The following is a 21,520-nucleotide window of genomic DNA, read 5'->3' as shown; positions in this document are numbered from 1 at the left end:
GAAGGCCAGCTGCTCTGTAACTAAGGGCCTAGAGCTGAAACCAGAAAGTCTGGCTCAAATTCAGACTGATTTCACAGGCAAGTAACTCAATCTCTCTGTGCTTCAGTTTCCTTAAATATAAAGTGGGGACAATAATACTAACTACTTCATAAGACTGTTGCAAGGATTAAAAGTACACCTATATGTAAAATTCTTAGGACAGTACCTGGTACACATTAAGCCATTTTATTTATTCATTTATTTTTTAAAAATGCTGATGCTTGCTATAGTATTCTTAGTTTTATTATCTCCATGAATTCATTGCCTCTTTGCTGAGGCCTCTCACTCATCTCCTGCCATTCCAAATCTTTTCTTTGGGCTTTATATTCCCAATCATGAATATACCAGAAGGATAGCTCTGTCTGCATGCTTTACAGGGGCCCCCAATTCAATACGGCCAAAACTGAACTCTACCTTTCCTCCCTATATTCTTGGAGTCATGTTTTTGCACAATTAACCACAGAAACACCCAAAGCTGGAATAGGTGAAATATTTTTCCCCTCAAATATCAAATACATTCAATGTTCTCTCATACAAATTAGTATGCATCTTCTTCCTTCTTACTACCACTGTTCAGTTTGGTCAAAAATCTTTCATCTGCCTACTGAAACACCTTCTTAAATGTTCTTCTTGACACCCTGCTTGCCCTTCTACCCAGTAAGCTAGTTTCTAGAGTAATGTATCTAAATAGTTTGTCTAAGGCATTCTCATTGGCTTATAGATAAAGTGAAATGGTCCTCTGATAGATCTACTCACTTTTGCATTCTCATTTCTACCACAGATTTTTATCAACTTGTGTCTCCTCTCCAGCACACATGCTTATGCCACTGTCCCTGCTAGTTGGTTTCTACTTATCCATTAACACAGGGCTCAAATGTCACCTAGGCCTTGAATTTTCTCCTAACTGTCCATCATTCTCCACTCCTGACCTATTAGTTGAGACATTTTTCTTTTCATCTGGATTCACAAACAGGGGAAAATATATTGTATAGTATACTGTAACAAATATAATTATCTGTTCACATTATTTTATTCAGTGTAAGACTATAGGCTTCAAAAGGGCTAAAACTATGATTTGTTCATCAAAAAAAGTAGGCTCTGAGTGAGTATTTGTTGAACCAAAACACTAAATTTAGACACACAAACAAGGAGGAGAACAGAAGGTTGAAAAAGTATTCCACGTGAGATGGTAAATAGCCTTTCTGGTTTTCAATAACAGCAAAGAGTGTATGTGACGCATTTGCTATCATGTGTATGAAGAGGCCACTTACTCACCCTTTGACACTGCAGGTTAAGGGCATGTGGACAGTTGTGTCACTGAACATAAAGATGCAATGATAACCTGCTTTCACCTTTTACCTACCTCAATGATAACTTGCTTTCACCTTCACCCTACCCCCACATACTATAGTCTTAATAAAACAACCAAAGTGATCTGTTTAAAATTAAATTTTGATCATATCACAGCTCTGTTGAAAACTACCTCATGGCTTTCTTTTGAATTCAGAGCAAAAACCAAAGCTCTTTACAAGGATCTACAAATCCCTCATGAGCTGGGCCTTCATCTCACTTTTTGACTCAGTTTATTAGTTTCCTTACTGCTATTTCCCCTCCGGCCAAGCTGCCCTCTGCTCTTAGGTTCTCTGGATATATCAGGGGCCCTCCTGATAAAGCAGGGCCTTTGCATGTGCTTTCCCAGTGTCAAGAAAGCTGTTATCCAACCCAGTCACATGGCCTACAACCTCACCTCTTTCAAGTCATTTCTAAGTGTCACCTTGTTGGTGAACTTCTTACCATGGCCTTCTCACCTTCCCTGCAAGTAACCTCTCTTGTATTTTCCTTGTTACCATCATCTGACAGATTAAATAGTGTTCTTATTTAGTCATACAATTATTATTACTATCTTTCTTTGTGCTCCAGAGTATAAGTTCCATGAAAGAAGGACATAATAGGTGTCATTAAATAAATTTTAAATAAATGAATAGAGCATTATTTTAGTTAAAAACAAGGAAATGATGTAGAAAGTTCTGAGTTTTATATCTACACAGGCTCAAATGATACAGCACACACTCATTTTGATAGAGAATCTTTCTTCTACCAACCAGCATACAGTAAAATCCTGAAAAGGCAGTTTGACACTGAAAATGCACTGATGTGTGCATTGTATCTCAGACAGTAAAGAATCTGCTTGCAATGCAGGAGACATGGGTTCAATCCATGGGTTGGGAAGATCCCCTGGAGAAGGGAATGATGACTCATTCCAGTATTCTTTCTTGGAGGATTCCATGGACAGAGGAGCCTGGCAGGCTACAGTCCACAAAGTCACAATAAAAGAGGTGCATTTATAGGGCGTCCCTGGTATCTCACATAATAAAGAATCTGCCTGCAATGCTGGAGATGCAGGTTCAATCCCTGGGTCAGGAAGACCCCCCAGAGAAGGGAATGGCAACCCATTCTGGTATTTGTGCCCAGAGAATTCCATGGACAGACCACAGGGTCACAAAGAGTCAGACACTACTAAGGGAGTAACACTTTCACTTTCATGAACTGTATACTAATGATTTCTGGTATCAATGGGAACTGTTTAAATTATTGCAGGTTCTCAGACATCTAAACATGGGAATAATACCTCTGCCACCAAAGCTACAGTGACATACTCCACTATACATTGTTGGAAAAAATATGCATTTTTTTCCCATTTGCCCCATGTTTATCCCAGAGCATATGAAACTGTATTTAGAATTCTGATTTCAGAAGGTTGTGTAATTTAGCAGAAAAAAACTAACAGACCTGGATGTGAATCTACTTCACTAGGTGTGAGTAACTAGCAACGTGATTAAACATTCTGTATCTCAATGATCTCATCCATAAACACATCTTTTAGAAAAAATTGGTATATTTTATAAAATGCGTAAGGCAAATTCCTAGTTATCTGGCTGATGAAGAAATGTGAAGCAGCTCAGCTTATGAGTCAGGAATACTTGAGCTCAAACCTTGGGCCTGTTGTTGATTCTGTTTGTGAGCTCTATCTCTTTGAGTTTTAGTTTCTGCATTTTTAAGATGAGAATTATTATGCCTAAGGTACCGCTGTGAGATATGGGAATAATAAGACAAGGTGCCGACTCCAATTCCTATATGTAGTAGATAAACATGAAAAAATAGACAGCTTCATCTCTCAAGTCCCTTCTATGAAGTTTTCTCCTCCAAAATGTCATTGTAATGGATACACACACCATAATTAACCAGGTCATCAAGCCAAGGGAAAATGATCCCTTATGAAGGACTTACAAATTAGGCTTTCCATAAACATTTCTGGAATTATAAAATGTATAGTTTACATTTCATATATGTTATTTAAGGAAGCAGGAAACTATAAAGTGTGTAATTGAAAGAAATGAACTATTCCAGTTTGTAAACTAGATAACTAAACTGCTAGATTCTTCCTAGACATCTGGTTATGGAGCATTTCTACAGATTCATTTGATCAAAAATGTTATCCACCTGAATATGTGGTTTCTGGACCACTTAAGAGGGTTGAGAGTAGACTTATAAGCAGATTCCAGACTCAAAAATTTCAGTTCAATAGAAGGACATGACATCAAAAATTTTACAAAGGCTATGGTCTGACTATGGTTTACATTATCAAGGATGAGCCTTGTTGGCCACTGTCAAGGATATTCTAAAAAGTATTTCCGCATGAGGTAAGAACTGGACTAGGTGACCTTAAACATCCTTTACAATGGTCAAGATTTAATGATAAATTGACCTTATATGTTTTATTAACTACAATAAATGAAAAAATGTTCAAACTCTAAACTCTAAAACAACTATAAACGGACTCTAAACAACTGAAAGAATACACACATAGGGTCAGTTTGCTTTGTGTACACAACATGCACACTTAGCTTTTGATGAAGTTAGCAGCTGTGTGTTTTGTTTCAGATTATGAATAAATCAATATATATCACTATATCTATAGAAAGCAAGCACTATCTGATTATAATACAACTTATAATGCATCGTGAAAGTGTTAGTTACTTAGTCATATCCGACTCTTTGCAACCCCATGAACTGGAGCCCACCAGGCTCCTCTGTCCATGAGATTCTCCAGGCAAGAATAGTGGAGTGGGTAGCCATTCCCTTCTCCAGGGGATATTCCTGACCCAGGGATTAAACTTAAGTTCTCCCACATTGCAGGCAAATTCTTTACTGTCTGAGCCACCAGGGAAGCCCATAATACATAGAGTAAACTCAAAATTTCAAATATCAGTAAATATATTAGGGAAATTTGGATTTAGTTGAAAATAGTGACCAAAATTTTGGGGAAAGAAGTACATTATATTAACAGTCTGAGAAAGAAACTTAAAATTGAACACTGCTGGATACAGCATGTCAAAACGACTTGGTAAAGATTTCCAAATGAGGTAGATTACAATGAGTTCAAAATTCAAAACAGAACATACTGAGTGAAGAAAACTACTGATGAAAGAATTACTTTCCTGTCTTCTGAAGTCATTCAACTGGAGGAACAACAGAATATTCCCAGGCCCACTCCTGCCAAGTGAGTCATGACAAAACTCAAAAGCCAGTTTTATAACAGATATATGGAATGGAAAACACTTTAGCACTACATTAATAATTTATTCCACTGCAATATGCTGTATCATTTTTGGACACGTGTTTATTCTTACAATGTCATGAAAAATTTAGGAGAATTCTCCTCTCCTGATTGCCTTTCTATGTTATCTCTAAATAGCCTATGTTATGTTGAAGCTCCTTCTCTAATAGCTAGCCCAGATTACACATTTAGTCATCTCCCAGAATGCACTGACTGATACTAAACAAAAAACATGTTTTTAAGTTTCACAACAGGCTAGGGGGGGAAGTGGCAAAAAATGTCTTTGTGCTCTATACATAGAATCAGCCATTTACACTTCCAATGACAAATGTTTGGTTTTCATTATCAAATGAGGTGGAGACTTCTTGGATTCACTATCTGATGAGTACCTATCAGCTGTCCTCTGTGTCCTAAGGCAGGTTTCTAAAATTTCTTAACACACTGTAACTTGTAACCTCTTTACTAAGGAGCATTTCCTCAATATTCACCAAGATCTATCTCCCTTTAATATAACCAAATTTTCTTCTATTTTCTGCTTTTAAATACCATTTTTTTTGTTAAAATTGAATTCAAAGCCCACATCAACATCAACAATGTTTATCTGTCTTATCTAAGATTTATCTGCTTCACACCCTAGCTAGACCTTTTCCTACATACAACCAGCAACCTAGACCTATATTCATCTGTCCAGTGACTGCCTCCAGACTGTTCTGTATGTGTGTTTTAAATACTACCTATTCTTCCATTACAGACAGCTGAGAAAAGAAAAAAAATGAAAGGCAAAGGAGAAAAGGAAAGATATATCCATCTGAATGCAGAGTTCCAAAGAATAGCAGAGAGATAAGAAAGCCTTCCTAAGTTATCAATGCAAAGAAATACAGGGAAACAATAGAATGGGAAAGACTAGAAATCTCTTCAAGAAAATTAGAGATTACAAGGGAACATTTCATGCAAAGATGTGCACAATAAAGGACAGAAATAGTATGGACCTAACAGAAGGTATTAAGAAGAGGTGGCAAGAATACACAGAAGAACTACACAAAAAAGATCTTAATGGCCCAGATAACCACCAGGGTGTGATCACTCACCTAGAGCCAGATATCCTGGAGTGTGAAGTCAAGTGGGTCTTAGGAACCATCACCATGAAAGAAGCTCATGTACGTGATGGAATTCTGAAACAGCTGAGCTATTTCTGAAATAGCTGAGCTATTTCAAATCCTAAAAGATGATGGTGTGAAAGTGCTTCACTCAATATGCCAGCAAATTTGGAAAACTCATCAGTGACCAAAGGATTGGAAAAGGTCAGTTTTCATTCCAATCCCAAAGAAAGGCAATGCCAAAAAATGTTCAAACTACCGCACAACTGCAATCATCTCACATGCTAGCAAAGTAATGCTTAAAATTCTCCAAGCCAGGCTTCAATAATACTTGAACTGAGAACTTATAGATGTTCAAGGTGGATTTAGAAAAGGCAGAGCTAACATCCACTGTATCATCGAAAAAGCAAAGGAATTCCAGAAATACGTCTATTTCTGTTTCATTGACTATGCTAAAGCCTTTGACTGTGTGGATCACAACAAACTCTGGAAAATTCTTCGAGAGATGGGAATACCAGACCACCTGACCTGCCTCCTGAGAAACCTGTATGCAGGTCAATAAGCAATAGTTAGAACCAGACATGAACAACAGACTGGTTCAAATTTGGGAAAGGAGTACATCAAGGCTGAATAGTGTCACCCTGTTTATTTAACTATATACACAGTACATCATGCAAAATGGTGTGCTGGATGAAGCACAAGCTAGAATCAAGATTGCTGGGAGAAATATCAATAACCTCAGATATGCAGATGACATCACCCTTAATGCAGAAAACAGAGAGGAACTAAAGAGTCTCTTGATGAAGGTGAAAGAGGAGAGTGAAAAAGCTGATTTAAACTCAACATTCAGAAACTAAGATCATGGCATCCAGTCCAATCACTTCATGACAAATAGAATTGGAAACAATGGAAACAGTGACAGATTTTATTTTCTTGGGCTCCAAAATTACTGCAGATGGTGACTGCAGCCATGAAATTAAAAGATACTTGCTCCTTGGAAGAAAAGCTTTGACAAACCTAAACAGAATATTAATATGCAGAAACATTATTTTGCCAACAAAGGTCCAAATAGTCAAAGCTATGGTTTTTCCATTAGTCATGTATGGATGTGAGAGTTGGACCATAAAGAAGGCTGAGTGCCAAAGAACTGATGCTTTTGAACTATTGTGTTGGAGAAGACTCTTGAGAGTTCCTTGGACTGCAAGGAGATCAAACAGTCAATCCTAATGGAAATCAGTCCTGAATATTCATTGGAAGGACTGATGCTAAAGCTGAAACACCAATACTTGGGCCACCTGATGCCAAGATCCATCTCACTAGAAAAGACCCTGATGCTGGGAAAAATTGAAGGCAGAAGGAGAACACAGAAACAGAGGATGAGATGGTCAGATGGCATTACTGACTCAATGGACATGAGTTTGAGCAAGCTCCAGGATATGGTGAGGGACAGGGAGGACTGCTGTGCTGCAATCCATGGGGTCACAAAGAGCTGGACATGTCTGAGTGACTGAACAACAACATTTCTTCCATCTACAAAAGCAGTGCCATTTGTTCATTTCTCAATATCTAGACACCTATAATAAATATAATTTCCACTACCAAACCTGCTTAGAAGGACAAAATAACTTATATCTTTTCTGTTGATGTTCCCAGTAGACAACATTGGAACCTCATAGTAGATGTCTCATGTGTGGCTTAATAACTATATCAGCTGCTTTAATGTTGCTGCTGTTGTTTTCATTCTCTTATCCATATGTCTAAGATATATGTAATAACAGTATTTAACTTTGATATTTTTCTAAAACACTGCCTTGGGCAATACGATTTGAGACATCATTTTGACAGAACGACACTAAAATCATGACACAATGAGCACTTCCTCAGTAAAAAAATCTAAGTCTAGGTTCCAAATTTTATACATACATATATACAACATTTGTTTTTATATGTATATAAATACATATGTGAGGGCTTCCCTGGTGGCTCAGAGGTTAAAGCGTCTGCCTGCAATGCAGGAGCCCTGGGTTCGATCCCTGGGTTGGGAAGATCCCCTGGAAAAGGAAGTGGCAACCCACTCCAGTATTCTTGCCTGGAGAATCCCATGGACAGAGGAGCCTGGTGGGCTACAGTCCACGGGGTCGCAAAGAGTTGGACATGACTTATATAATAATTTATGTGTATATGTATTTTAGAATCTTTATATAGATACATATGGGCTTCCCAGGTGGTGCCAGTGGTAAAGAACCCACCTGCCACTGCAGGTAGACGTAAGGGAAATGGGTTCGATCCCTGGGTCGGGAAGATACCCTGGAGGAAGAAATGGCAACCTACTCCAGTATTCTTGCTTGGAGAATCCCCATGGACAGAGTAGCCTGGCAGGCTACAGTCCATAGGGTCGCAATGTGTCAGACATGAATGAAGCAACTTAGCAAACACGCACATACACACACACATATATACACCTATACTGATACACATATATATTTATATGAATCTAAACCACACATAATAAAAAAGCAGGTACAGTACAACAGGCTTTAAGTACTCAAATAAATCATAATCAGTTTAATAATCATGCGCTATACACAAGTCACTATTGTGTGAATGTGCAGCTATGAATTACCTCCTCTTTTCTTGCATCACGTCCTTTCTGTACAAACCAGATAACTTTTGCTTGTAAAGATCGTGGAGTACATTCCAGCAAAGTACTGTTATTCTCTATGCCATAGGCCAATCTCTCTTCAGTTTTATCCAAAGCATCCCCTGTAACATAAATGTTAACATCAGCCTTGAGAATTTTATTTTACTGGTAAATAATATTTTTAAATGATTCCTTATTCAGATCCCTATAACAAAGTGGATAGGTTTTATTGCTTACTGCTAATATCTATACAAGGTCATATACATGAGTTATTTAGAAAGAGTGGCATACTAAAATCTAGACAATAAAAAGGCACAGCAGACTATGGAATGAGAAAGAAGTAACTAGGAGTTTGATTACAAAAGATGGGTCAGAACAGTTAGAAGGTATATCAGTGTTAAATTAATAGGAAATCACTGACAACGGCCATTGATAAAGTAGGCAAGAGAAGGTGAGGACCAAAAATCAAACATTACACAGGACTCAAACTCAAGGCTACACACAGAAACAGAAAGCAGAAATCTAGGAGATACGGCTCTATATAAACACAAGTGTGAGTGATAGCTTGACAATGGATTGCCCTTATCCAGATACTATGGGAAGAAAAACACGTGAAACTGAACCAAAAACTTTGTGAACCAGAGCTACTTGATTATAACGTGCACTTTGGCCCAGAAAGGCTCTCTTTGAACCTGAAACCCAAAATGCATATAAAGTATACCTAACTGCAGTGAAGAATCAAAGCCAGTGGATTTATTTTCAGTTGTTTTAACCAAGATCACATTCAATACTAGATTCCAGGCTTTTTTCCTACGTCTGAGTCCTTCACGCTTTCAAAACAGATCCCTGAGTTTCTCTAAAATTAGAATCTAACCTTTCTCTAACCAATATTCTCAGAGGCTTACATTTTGCACCAAATCCCCAGACAGTCTGGGGATTAGCAAACTGATCCTGGACCACAATCTCTGGACCTGTGTATAAGCAGCTCTGGTCTCTCAATCATCAGGAGCACAGTCTACTCACCAACTATCATCACAGTGTGAAGAGACAGGTCAGTGGTTTCCTGTCTTGTTTGACTTCCTTACCTTTGCCTAAAGCTGACATTTTCTCTTCCTTTACACATTGAGCCACCCACTACCTTTCACCAGAAATGCATGTCTGGACCACCAACCCCAGTTCTGGGCTTACTTTATTCTAGTGAAAGAGTCAAAATACTTCACTTTCTTCGATCCAAAGCTCACTAGGTAACCTGATTCAAGTTAGATCACTCTTGATAAAATTAAGTTATAAAAACACAGTGAAGATATTCCTGGGGATGAGCTGGTGAGATAAATCCTGCAAGTTACTGTGGCATCTGCCACCTAAAGTATACAACACTTCTGTTGTAAGTGTCCTTTTTTTGAGGTCTAACAATAATGCTTGCAGCTATATAAAAATTTTTCCAAACTAAGAAAATGTATAATCCATAAAATTTTAACTACACAGAATACTCTCAGGAACATTGTTCTAGTATATATCAATCACAAATAAAACAAGGACGCTTTGAAAGAGGTTTGTATTTTATCTTCAGTGCCCACTCTAAATACCCATGGCAACTGATTTTCTATGGATTACCGACAAACTGCTGTCCAAAGCACTGCTGAGCTGCATTCCCATGCCGAACATCTTGTCTGCGGAACCGCCTGAAAGAAAGTAAACGCATTTAGGAGATGTTCAGATTTCAATTTTCCAGACTGTAAAATATTGCCAAACTCATTAAAGTTTCAAGTAGTATTCTGCTACTGAAAAAATTGATCAGTCATACAAAACAAGGATAAAATCCAAGTTTCATAGTTTTCCATGTTTCCACTGAATGTTATTCAATGGATAAGAGCTATATAAAACTGTTTTTTAAATGGTCACATGAGTTTGAATTATGGATACTGAAACAATAATCTAAAAAAGTTCTCTTAACATTTCATTAGGAATTTAGTTCAACAGGGAAGTCTTCTGGTTTTAAATAAATATCTTGGGTGGTAAAGGCTATGTGCAGATAAAGACAGTGAGACTTGAGGCAGATTACCTATTTGAGTAAAAATGGATAAAATTCCCATATATATTTAAGTGGATTATGTAAAGTTATTTGGATCCAAATATTTTGCTCTACAGGGATCATGATCAATGTGATTGTTAATAAAAATAAACTGATAATATACTCAATTTACTCTTTCATTCAGTTATAAAATGTAAAAAGTATATGCCTCTATTAAATGTGATGGTACATTACATGTTTAACAGAATGTCTTACATAATAGTGGGCCTCAAGAAATACCATATTTTTCCTTAACTTGCCTCTAACAGGTAAATATACTTCATATTTTCTGGTTGATTAGACATATGGTTGACCAATAATAATAGTCTTTATCCATGGAGAAAGAATTCCAGAATATATGTTGTTCTTGTTGCTATTTAGTTGCTAAGTCGTGTCCAGCTCTTTGCAACCCCGTGGACTGTAGCCATACAGGCTCCTCTGTCTGGGATTTCCCAGGCAAGAATACTGAAGTATTCATTTCCTTCTTCAAGGGATCTTCCCAACCCAGGGAAGATGTCTCCTACACATTGTCAGGCATATTCTTTACCAATGAACCATCAAGGAAGTCCTCTAGAATATATACCATGTTTCCAATTTGTAGGCATCTTTCTCAGGAATTAAATAATGGAATTTATCCTTATTAGTATTGGAATGCTACAGTTAAGATCTTCAGCATATTAACAAGTTTAAGATGGAAACAGAAATATTACATAAAGCTAGAAAATACCACTTGCTTCTCTAATCATGGCATTTCTTCAACACTGAGGGGAAACCAGAAGGCAGCACGGAACTTTTATCCCAGAACAAGATGGTGAAACTTCCCAAGTGACAAAGAGATGCTTTTACCATATGCAATGGTCAAATTTGGAAAAGGGAACCAGGTTCAAATCCCAATGTCACTACTCAAATTCTGCACAATCTTATACACATCCCTGGTCTTTCCTGGTTCGGTGTGTCCTCTTTTGTAAAGGAAGCTGGGCTAACTGACACTTAATTTCCAGTCTCATTTTTTTTTTTTATTCTAGGTTTTCCTAATGGCCACCAAATAGTGATAATGGAATGCTATCAAGAAATGGAGTGCTTTCTCATAAATGAGTTCAGATCTTAGTTAAGAACTCAATACTTAATCTTTTGAGTGTTTCCTTATATTGAATGCTAGGACAGATGAATATTTCCAGGCAATTTTTAGGGTAATGGTCTGAGTGCAAAAGCAATTTTTAAAGTCTATTTAAAAGAAGCAGACTGTTGATCAGAAAACCTTACTCAAAGACCTGAGATTTTATGAAGTTAAGATTAAAACTGCCATATGAATCATTCTATAGAGCTAAACTGAAAATAGAAACTGACAAAAAGGGAGCAAGATTTAAAAGTTTTATGCTTCTATATTGTTTATGCTAGTGTGTACTTCTATTATGCAACTGATAGAAGCTCTGGAGGACATTTAAATGGCTGTTATTGATTCCTCACTTCACTGAGTGTTGCTTTGATATTGGGAATCTCAGGTCTGCTGAGCCATAGTGCATAATGAAACAGGAATAAATTAATGAAATGGGAAATAGTTTGCATGTTGCAGCAAGGATATTGTATCACATTTATTAAGCAAGTAATGTGAGGAAAAAAGGAATTACAACCAGCTAATTCTAGGTAAGCACTGTAGGTAAGTGTGCAAAAATTTTGTTTAAAATCATTGGAAATATGCATTTAAAAACATAGATATCACATTCTCCAACAAGACTTCAGTTCATTTTCTACTATCCTAGTATAGCTGTCCTTTATTTCAGCATTTAAAAAAGAAGGTATTAGGATCAGGAATATTAGAAAGGCTAAGCTCTCAAAGTCACGTATTTTTCTTATATCTCTTACCTCTTGGAAACTTTTCAAGAGAATGCTGGAAACAAGAAAAAATACAAGAGCAAGGGGAAGAAAAAGACCTAGCTCTATAAATTATAGTGTACTTTGGAAGACTATTTTAAACAAGTGGTTTGGAGTGTGAATTGATGCTTTTCCTCTGTTGACTCATTTTCACTTTGTGAACAGAAGAGTACTTATTTTAATGACCAGTTTTCAATTTCTACTGCTAGTCAGGTCTGAAGCAAAAATGATCTGCTATAAAAGCAAACTTTATGTGCTGGAACTTATCCAAAATGTTCTCCTCCCGGGGTGGGTGATGGTTTCAAAGAATCTGACACTACTGAAAGATCTGCATTTCATGTCACTGAACTGAACTAATTCATTCATGAGCATGGCTCCTGATTCCACCATCTCACTACTTCCTGTCTATGATTTTGCCCATTCATTTAACTTCCCTAAAGAACTCTTTTGTCCACCCTATAAAACACCATAAAACAAACCTATGAATATATACTTTTACAAGCGGCACCATTTACCAGGAAATACTTAGCTACAGAAACTTCTTAGTTAAATTCATCATAAATGCTGCATGCCTAATAAAAAGCTTGTTATTCATTAAGTATTTGATGCAAGGCTTATAAATATTTTTGTTGCTGCTCAAAGCATTAGGATAATTAATGTTATTATTTTTGGTATAATTACCTTTCTGCCCTTAGATTTTACTACATCAAATCTAACCTACAGAAATACATGGTTTTCTCAGAGCATTTTTCTGTGTAGAAACAATGAATTCTTTTTAACTGGAATCTCCTTATATCCTTGCCTTCAAGATTGAACTCAAATGTTGAATTATTCTGAGAATCAAATACTGTGTTATGTGTATTGCACTTAGTCTGGGGCCTTATACATAGTAAGTGCTCAGTGGTGAGCTATCACTCTTATTTACAATTCTATTCTTCACTTTTGGTTCTATTTTCCTATGGACAGGGGACTGGGATTGTTTCCTCCTACCCCTCAAACATAGTATAAAAATAGACTGAATGAGTGAATAAAGCATAAAATAATATTTTCAATTAGTAACACAGCTGTATTCTTCAAGAATTGACTTTCAATATCAATAAACATGGATAGAAAATCAACTGACTCACTCAGTTTTCAACACAGTTGATACATTATTTAGCTCATAAATGGCCTCTCAAAACATCTTTTTATTATCTCCTTAATATATCCTTTATTTACTCATTGGAATGTTAATTTAGGTAAGGTCAAATTAATAAAAGTTTGAATTAGTGACTAGTTTTTTAAAATGAGATTCTACTATTTATGTGAATCTATAAAAATAACAATTAGATTAAATTAGATTTTGAAAAAAGGTATAAAGCTAGCCCAAAGTAAAAGATCAATAGTAAATGAAATTGATAAAAGTTGCTTTCAGCAGGGAAACTGTATATGGTTTTATATCTTTGCTTTATATTATCTTTAGCTCCTTTATCAAGAGAAGAAGATAAGTGCTTATTCTATAATAAAATATTTTCCTTTATTTTTCCCCCAAAGAATGCATGATTTTTTATCACTTGAGTTAAGAAAGATTCTTATTCTCCACAATACTTTCTGTACCGTAAGATCTGTTCAAAGAATTCTAGGATTTACCTTCTCTAACTAGTGGCAATGACCCCACTGAATTCTAGATATTAGAGTTTGGACGTCTTTAAGTACCTTTCATTTGTGTTGAATTAAATCACACATTTCATTAATTACACAGGTCATGTATTTGCCTAGGAGTTAAAATATTCACTTTCAAAATGAAATAAATGAAAACCAGCTGGTCAGAAGAACATGGGGCAAATGCAGGATGTATTTTAGAATTTATTTATTTTCCTTTTAAGTCTTTGAAATCCTCATGTGTGGGTTTACTTGCTATTTCCACATTTTAAGTTTATCTAAATTGGTTTCATGTCTCGCAGCAAAAGTTTCAGGAGGGAAAAGAGTTGATTCAAACATGGAAGAAAAATAAAACCCCAGAAAGCAAGCTCAGCCTGTATCTACACAATAGTCAATGGAAGTTATTTTTTAGAAAAAATGAAGTTTTCAAAGTTTATATCATTAAGACTCTGATGATTAAGAGTTTGTGATTAACATATACATACCACTATATATAAAATAATCAACAAAGACCTACTCTATAACACAGGGAATTCTACTCAATACTCTGTAATAACCTCTATGGGAAAAGAATCTGAAAAAGAAGGGATATATCTATGAATACCTGAATCAAGTTGCTGTACACCTAAAACAAACACAACTTTGTTAAATCACCTATACTCCAATATAAAAACAAAAAACCCAGTTACTTTAGAATAAATGGAAAATCACTTGAAAAAAAAAAGCAGGTTATTTTCATGGAATGAGTACAGAAAGAAAGTGACAAAAAACCCACAGCATTAGTATTTTTCTAAATAGGGGAAAGTTTCCATGGAAGAACAGTCTCACCGTTTCGCATGTGTGCCTGTTGGGTAATACCGAGAGCAGGAGATGCCATCCCAGGCGCAGTAAGGGTCTCGGGCCAGGCAGCAGTCTGCACAAGCACTTCCATACATGTCACACTGGTGGAATCGGACTTGGGCCACAGCAGAAGCAGACCCAACATAGAGCTGTTGCTGTAGACATCAAGGAAGAGAGAGGCCACTAGCAGAAATGGACAGAATTCTCACTGAGTCCTTACACTTACATTTTCACATTCCTATGTAATCATTTCTGTGAATATTCATTTAAATACCTACAGTTACTCAGGACTGATGATGGAACACTAACACTTTGGTTTTCTCCAAGATCTGAAATACTTTTACAGACTTGTATGCCGGAAGGACAAAAGTGCTAGAGTGAGGTTGACAAAAATCTTAAGTTGACTATACTTTCATTCATTATCAAAGTAGAAAGACTCGTTTGTCATCTAGCATTGTAGATCTTTTTAAAAAGTCTACAGGATTGTCCAAAAGGAGAGTGAAAAGGTATTTTTTTTTCATTTTTAATGGAGACAATTGACATATAACATTATATTAGTCTTAGCTGTACAACATAATTATTTGATACTTGTATATATTGTGAAATGGTCACCATCATTCTAGTTAATCTCCCTCATCTCACACTACACATCTATAAATATTTTTTGTGATGAAAACTTCCAAGATCTACTCTCTTAGCAGCTTTCAAATACATAAAACAGTATTGTTAACTATAATCATCATGCTGTACATTACATCACCAGGACTTACCTATTTTATAACTAAAAGCTTATACATTTTAACAACCTACACTCATTTCACCTAGCCCCTGCCTCTGGCAACCACAGATCTGTTCTCTGTATCTATGAGCCTGTTTTGTTGTTGTTTTTGAGTGGTTTACATATAAATGACATTATATGGTATTAGTCTTTCTCGGACATATTTCACTTGGCACAATGCCTGCAAAATCCTTTCATGTTATTGCAAATGGCAGAATTTCCTTCTTTTTTATGGCTAACACTCCATTGTGTGTGTGTGTATGTACATGTGTATGTGTACAATTTATTTATCCAGTCATTCATAGATGGATGCTTAGTTCATCTCCATGTCTTGGCTATTATAAATAAACCTTAAATGAACATGGGGGTGTATGTATCTTTCTAAATTAGTGTTTTTGTTTCCTTTGGATAGATACCCAGAAGTAGAACTGCTAGATCATATGGCAGTTCTATTTTTAATTTTTTGAGTAACCTTATACTGTTTTTCACAGTGGCTGCACCAATTTACATTCCCACCAACAGTGCATATTGACATATAACATTTAGAAAAGTGACACAGATATATACATAGAATGATGTGGAATAAACTGTAAGATATGTTAGTAAGTAAAAAGTATAAGTAGCAGAACAATAACCTCATATGTCCCTATCTGCTTTAACATAAAAGGTTACTTATAAATAAATGAGGCAATATATGTAACAGCTACTCTCAAAGTTACACTAGAAACCTGTTCCAGTAAAGTGGAAAGGAGGTTTATTTTTCATTGTACACTCCCTTGTATTATCATTACTATGATTTTTTGCAAAAATATTAGCAAAAAAAAACCATGGAATAATGTTCTATTATGGTTGTACAGGTAAATCTATTCTTGTCTATTTTTCTAGAAACAGAATATGAAGAAATCTATTACCTATCTGTAAATCACTATGTATTTCTGTCAGAATAAAGCTGTAACTTGTTAACATATAAGAACACCTACCTAAGATTTCTATCTTTTGACTTTATCTGATACATAGAATGCACACACAGAGACACCTATAAAACTTACTCTCTTTGATGAAATCTCCATAGAAATAATAGGAACTGGATGCTGAAAAATTAAAAAAACACTTTCATATTTAGGAATAAAAATATAGAAACATACCTTAGTATGGTTATAAATTAACTGAAATAATATTAGGTATGTGAGTGGTTCTCTGTCAAGCAGTATATAGCTTTCATTTTAGTAAATCAAAAGGAAAATACAGTTAAATAAAATATAATTTCTTTCAAAAAATATTTTCTAATAGTGTAGGACAAAATATAAATGAGAAAAGTAGTGAATAATCTAATTATCTCTCAGTTTGTCTCTGCATTAAAATTTTTGTATTTGCTTTTGAGTATTACTCATGTTTTAGAAATCAATTATCTTTAAATAATAAAGTCAGAGTGCTATTTCTTTTAAAGAAAGTTGAACGATTAGAAGGAAAACAGTTATATCTTTGAATAGGTCTTATTACCAATAAACCATGTGATCTTTAATTGTTTTAACTCAGGCCTAAAAGTGAAGAGGAACTAAAAAGCCTCTTGATGAAAGTGAAAGAGGAGAGTGAAAAAGTTGGCTTAAAGCTCAACATTCAGAAAACGAAGATCATGGTATCCGGTCCCATCACTTCATGGGAAATAGATGGGGAAACAGTGGAAACAGTGTCAGACTTTATTTTTTTGGGCTCCAAAATCACTGCAGATGGTGACTGCAGCCATGAAATTAAAAGACGCTTACTCCTTGGAAGAAAAATTATGACCAACCTAGATAGTATATTCAGAAGCAGAGACATTACTTTGCCAACTAAGGTCTATCTAGTCAAGGCTATGGTTTTTCCAGTGGTCATGTATGGATGTGAGAGTTGGACTGTGAAAAAGGCTGAGTGCCGAAGAATTGATGCATTTGAACTGTGGTGTTAGAGAAGACTCTTGAGAGTCCCTTGGACTGCAAGGAACTCCAACCAGTCCATTCTGAAGGAGATCAGCCCTGGGATTTCTTTGGAAGGAATGATGCTAAAGCTGAAACTCCAGTACTTTGGCCACCTCATGCAAAAAGTTGACTCATTGGAAGAGCCTCTGATGCTGGGAGAGATTGGGGGCAGGAGGAGAAGGGGATGACAGAGGATGAGATGGCTGGATGGCATCACTGGCTTGATGGATGTGAGTCTGAGTGAACTCCGGGAGTTGGTGATGGACGGGGAGGCTTGGCATGCTGTGATTCATGGGGTCGCAGAGTCGGCCACGACTGAGCGACTGAACTGAACTGAAACAAAATACTATGGTCTTTCATAGGTTTTTGAATGTTGAGTTTTAAGCCAACTTTTTTGCTCTTCTCTTTCACCCTTATCAAGAGGCTTTTTAGTTCCTCCTCTCTTTCTGCCATTAAGACGCCTGCTCCTTGGATGATAAAGCTATGACAAACCTAGACAGCATATTAAAAAGCAGAAAGGTTACTTTGCCAACAAAGGTCCATATAATCAAAGCTATAACCATAGCTTTTTCTCACAGATGTGAGAGTTCTACCATAAAGAAAGCTAAGTGCCAAAGAATTGATGCTTTCAAATTATGGTGCTAGAGGACTCTTGAGAGTCCCTTGGACTGCAAGGAGATCAAACCAATCAATCCTAAAAGAAATCAACACTGAATATTCATTGGAAGTGATGCTGAAGCCCAATACTTTGGCCACCTGATGCAAAGAGCTGACTCACTGGAAAAGACTCTGATGCTGGGAAAGATAGAGGGCAAGAGGAGAAGGGGCAACAGAGGATGAGATGGTTGGATGGCATCACTGACTTAATGGACATGAGTCTGAGCAAACTCTGGGAGATAATGAAGGACAGGGAAGCTGGCTGTGCTGCAGTCCATGGGGTGGCAAAGAGTTGGACATGACTTAGCGACTGTACAAGAACAAAACAAAATATTTTTCTGTCAATCTCCATTAATCCAGAATGCTCTGAAAAATGTGCATTATCAACATCACTGTCTTGGAACTGCACCAGAGGAAGGACAATCTACAGGACAGTTTTGAGCACTTCTGTGCAATTCTAGGGGTGGTGATTAAGACAAGAATATTTCTAAAGACATCACAAACTCAGCCATTTCTGTGACTGGAGAAGTCATAAGCATGTGGGATACACTCCTGGATAATTAATGGATAATTACCCTTCAAACAGTTATTGAAGGGTAAAAGAAAAATTTGATCATCTGTGTTAAAATTTTAAATATTTAAAACTACAGAATGCTTTATTCACGTGTCATTTTTTAGTCACTAAGTCATGCTGACTCTTTGCGACCCCATAGACTGTAGTCCGTCAGGCTCCTCTGTCCATGGGATTTCTCAGGCAAGAATATTGGAGTGGGTTGTCATTTCCTTCTCTAGGGAATCTTCTCAACCCAGGGATTGAAGTCACATCTCCTGCACTGGCAGGCAGATTCTCTACTGCTGAGTCACAAGGGAAGCATATGCATGCATTTATTCATTCAAAAAACAATGTTTCTTAAGGATTTATGTGAACAAGACATTGTTATAATGAATGCCCTTAATATGAGATCTGTGATTCCTAACATGAAATGAAATCTTATAGAGGATCAATAAGCAAAATAACAAAAATATTGCTGCTCTGGGGATTCTCCAGTGGCTCAGCAGTAAAAGAATCCATCTGCGAGGCAGGAGATGCCAAGACATGGGGTCGATTCCTGGGTCAGGAAGATAACCTGAAGAAGGAAATGGCAATCCACTCCAGTTTGCTTGCCCAGAAACTCCGATGGACAGAGAAGCCTGGAGGGCTACAGTCCATGGGGTCACACAAGAGTCAGACACAGCTGAGCGACTAAACAACAGCTGCTCTGGTTGAGATAAGAACGTGGTTAACTCTGTGTGAAGCTATCAGGAATCTAATCTGAACAGCTAACGTGAAATAAACTGTTTTCATCAAAAATATTTTCGTACACATTCATTACATACATACTCAATCTTCATTATTGCACATTGTGATCTTGCACATTTGCTTATTGCTAAAATTTATTTGCAACCCCAATATCAATACTTTTGGTATTTTGCTGCCATTTGTGTGCTCAGAACGGCAAAAAAAAAAAAAAAAAAAAAATCTGAGCTGCCCAAAATGTACATTCCCAGCTGAGGTTGATCAAGGTATACCCTGCCTTCTTGTTTCAACTCTCATACTGTAAACAAGTATCTTCCTGTTCCATTTAGTACCATATTTTTATTTTTGTCCTTTTTGTTAATGATTTGCTGTTTAAAAGGCCCCTAAGCATAGTGTTGAAGTATTGTGTTCCTAAGTTCCAAAAGGCTGAAATGTGCCTTATGAAATAAGTATGTGTTTTAAATAAGCCTTGCTCAGGCAGGAGTTATTAGTGCTATTTAGCCATAAGTTCAATTTTAATTAATCAATAGGATAGCCCTGGTGGCTCAGTGGTAAAGAATCCACCTGCGGTGCAGGAGATATGGGTTGATCTCTGGGTCAGAAAGATCCTCTGGACATGTCAACCTACTCCAGTATTCTTGCTGGGGAAATTTCATAGACAGAGGAGTCAAGCAGGCTACAATCCATGGGTTGGCAAAAGAGTTGGACACAACTGAGCAACTAAACCACAACAACATATACTAAATAAGGCGTTTTTAAAAAGAAACACAAATAAAACAGTCTACATATCAATCAGTCGACAAAAATGCTGTGACTAGACATTCTCAGGAACCTAATGTATTTCCGCTTTGTTTTTCAGTTGTTCAGTCGTGTTGGATTCTTTGTGACCCTATGGACTGCATTGTGCATTTCCCCTAGGAGAAATGATTACTAATTAACTCAGTGTTCAAAGACCATAACTGCTACAGATGTCAAGACTTACTGTGTGTATATGGGTGTGTATGTGTGTGTATAAAAAAGAGAGACAATATATACAACTGTTTTATCATGCTTAATAGTTCCATTATCATTTTGCATTTTTCTTTTAGCAAATTCTCTGTGTAAACGGCATGCAATAAAAAGGAAATTATTTATCCCACTACAATGCCCACAATATGAAACCTGCTGCTATTTTTTAAATTGCTTTTATGGATAGTACATTTGCTTAAGATGATGATTGTAATAATGATTCTAGAATTCACTTGTGGGATAAGTGTCATTTATGTCCCAGTTCATATAATGAAATTATTTTCATGATGGTAAATACTGGCCTCTTTATCTGAATAGTGAATAGTCTTTGATAATCAAATAGATGTACCAGAATTATAAATCATTCTTTACTTCAGAGTATTCTTAATTTACAACATACTGATTAGGAAAAAAAAAAACAAACAACTAACTGACGTAATGTTTTCCTATTTATAATTCACTTGCAACTGTCTACAGTACATAAACGTTGGCTATATGTTTCACTAAAAATACCTTGAATATCTGAAGTTCTTCTAGAATTACTTCTTCCATTGATTCTGTTTCTTGGTTGTAAATTGTGATTACTTTCAGCACAACTCCATTATCTATAAGAAAACAAAAGAAGAGATAATCCAGAAGCTTTGTAACAATCTGGTTTTCAAACAATTAAAAACCATGGAAAGATTATAAATTTAAATAAGATTTGAAATCTAGATGTATAAAATATTTAATCATTGCCAGTTAAAACAATATGGCTATTTATATATTCATATTTTAAATTAGCAAGAAAGTCAATTTTGTGTACCTGGTCAAAGAATAAGACCAAATAATATATAATTATTTTCCAACAATTTGATTCAAAAACCCAATTAAAGGTTCAGAAATCAAGATGTCTTTTGGAATTAATGAAATAGAAGACAGATAGAAAATTATTCTAGCTTTTTCTGTGATGTATGATGAAAGAATATTTTTTACCTAAAGCTACCTCCTGGTAAGAAACTATACC

The 21,520-nt window shown here is 36.2% G+C and overlaps 1 protein-coding gene across 1 annotated transcript in view; it reads right to left on the bottom strand.

Annotated features, from left to right (window-relative positions):
* The window catches only part of SEMA3E (semaphorin 3E), a 272,281-nt gene that overhangs the window by 12,646 nt on the left and 238,115 nt on the right, over positions 1-21,520 (bottom strand). Inside the window, exons 12-16 of the mRNA XM_052638808.1 lie at positions 21,028-21,119; positions 16,647-16,688; positions 14,808-14,974; positions 10,010-10,077; positions 8,378-8,517 (exon numbers count right to left, since the gene is read on the bottom strand). Coding sequence (XP_052494768.1) covers positions 8,378-8,517; positions 10,010-10,077; positions 14,808-14,974; positions 16,647-16,688; positions 21,028-21,119 — 509 coding nt within the window. The remainder of the gene's footprint in view (positions 1-8,377; positions 8,518-10,009; positions 10,078-14,807; positions 14,975-16,646; positions 16,689-21,027; positions 21,120-21,520) is intronic.

This window comes from Budorcas taxicolor, chromosome 4 (assembly GCF_023091745.1).
Source record: "Budorcas taxicolor isolate Tak-1 chromosome 4, Takin1.1, whole genome shotgun sequence".
NCBI classification, from domain to species: domain Eukaryota; kingdom Metazoa; phylum Chordata; class Mammalia; order Artiodactyla; family Bovidae; genus Budorcas; species Budorcas taxicolor.
This window is presented reverse-complemented; position numbering and strand designations above follow the sequence as displayed.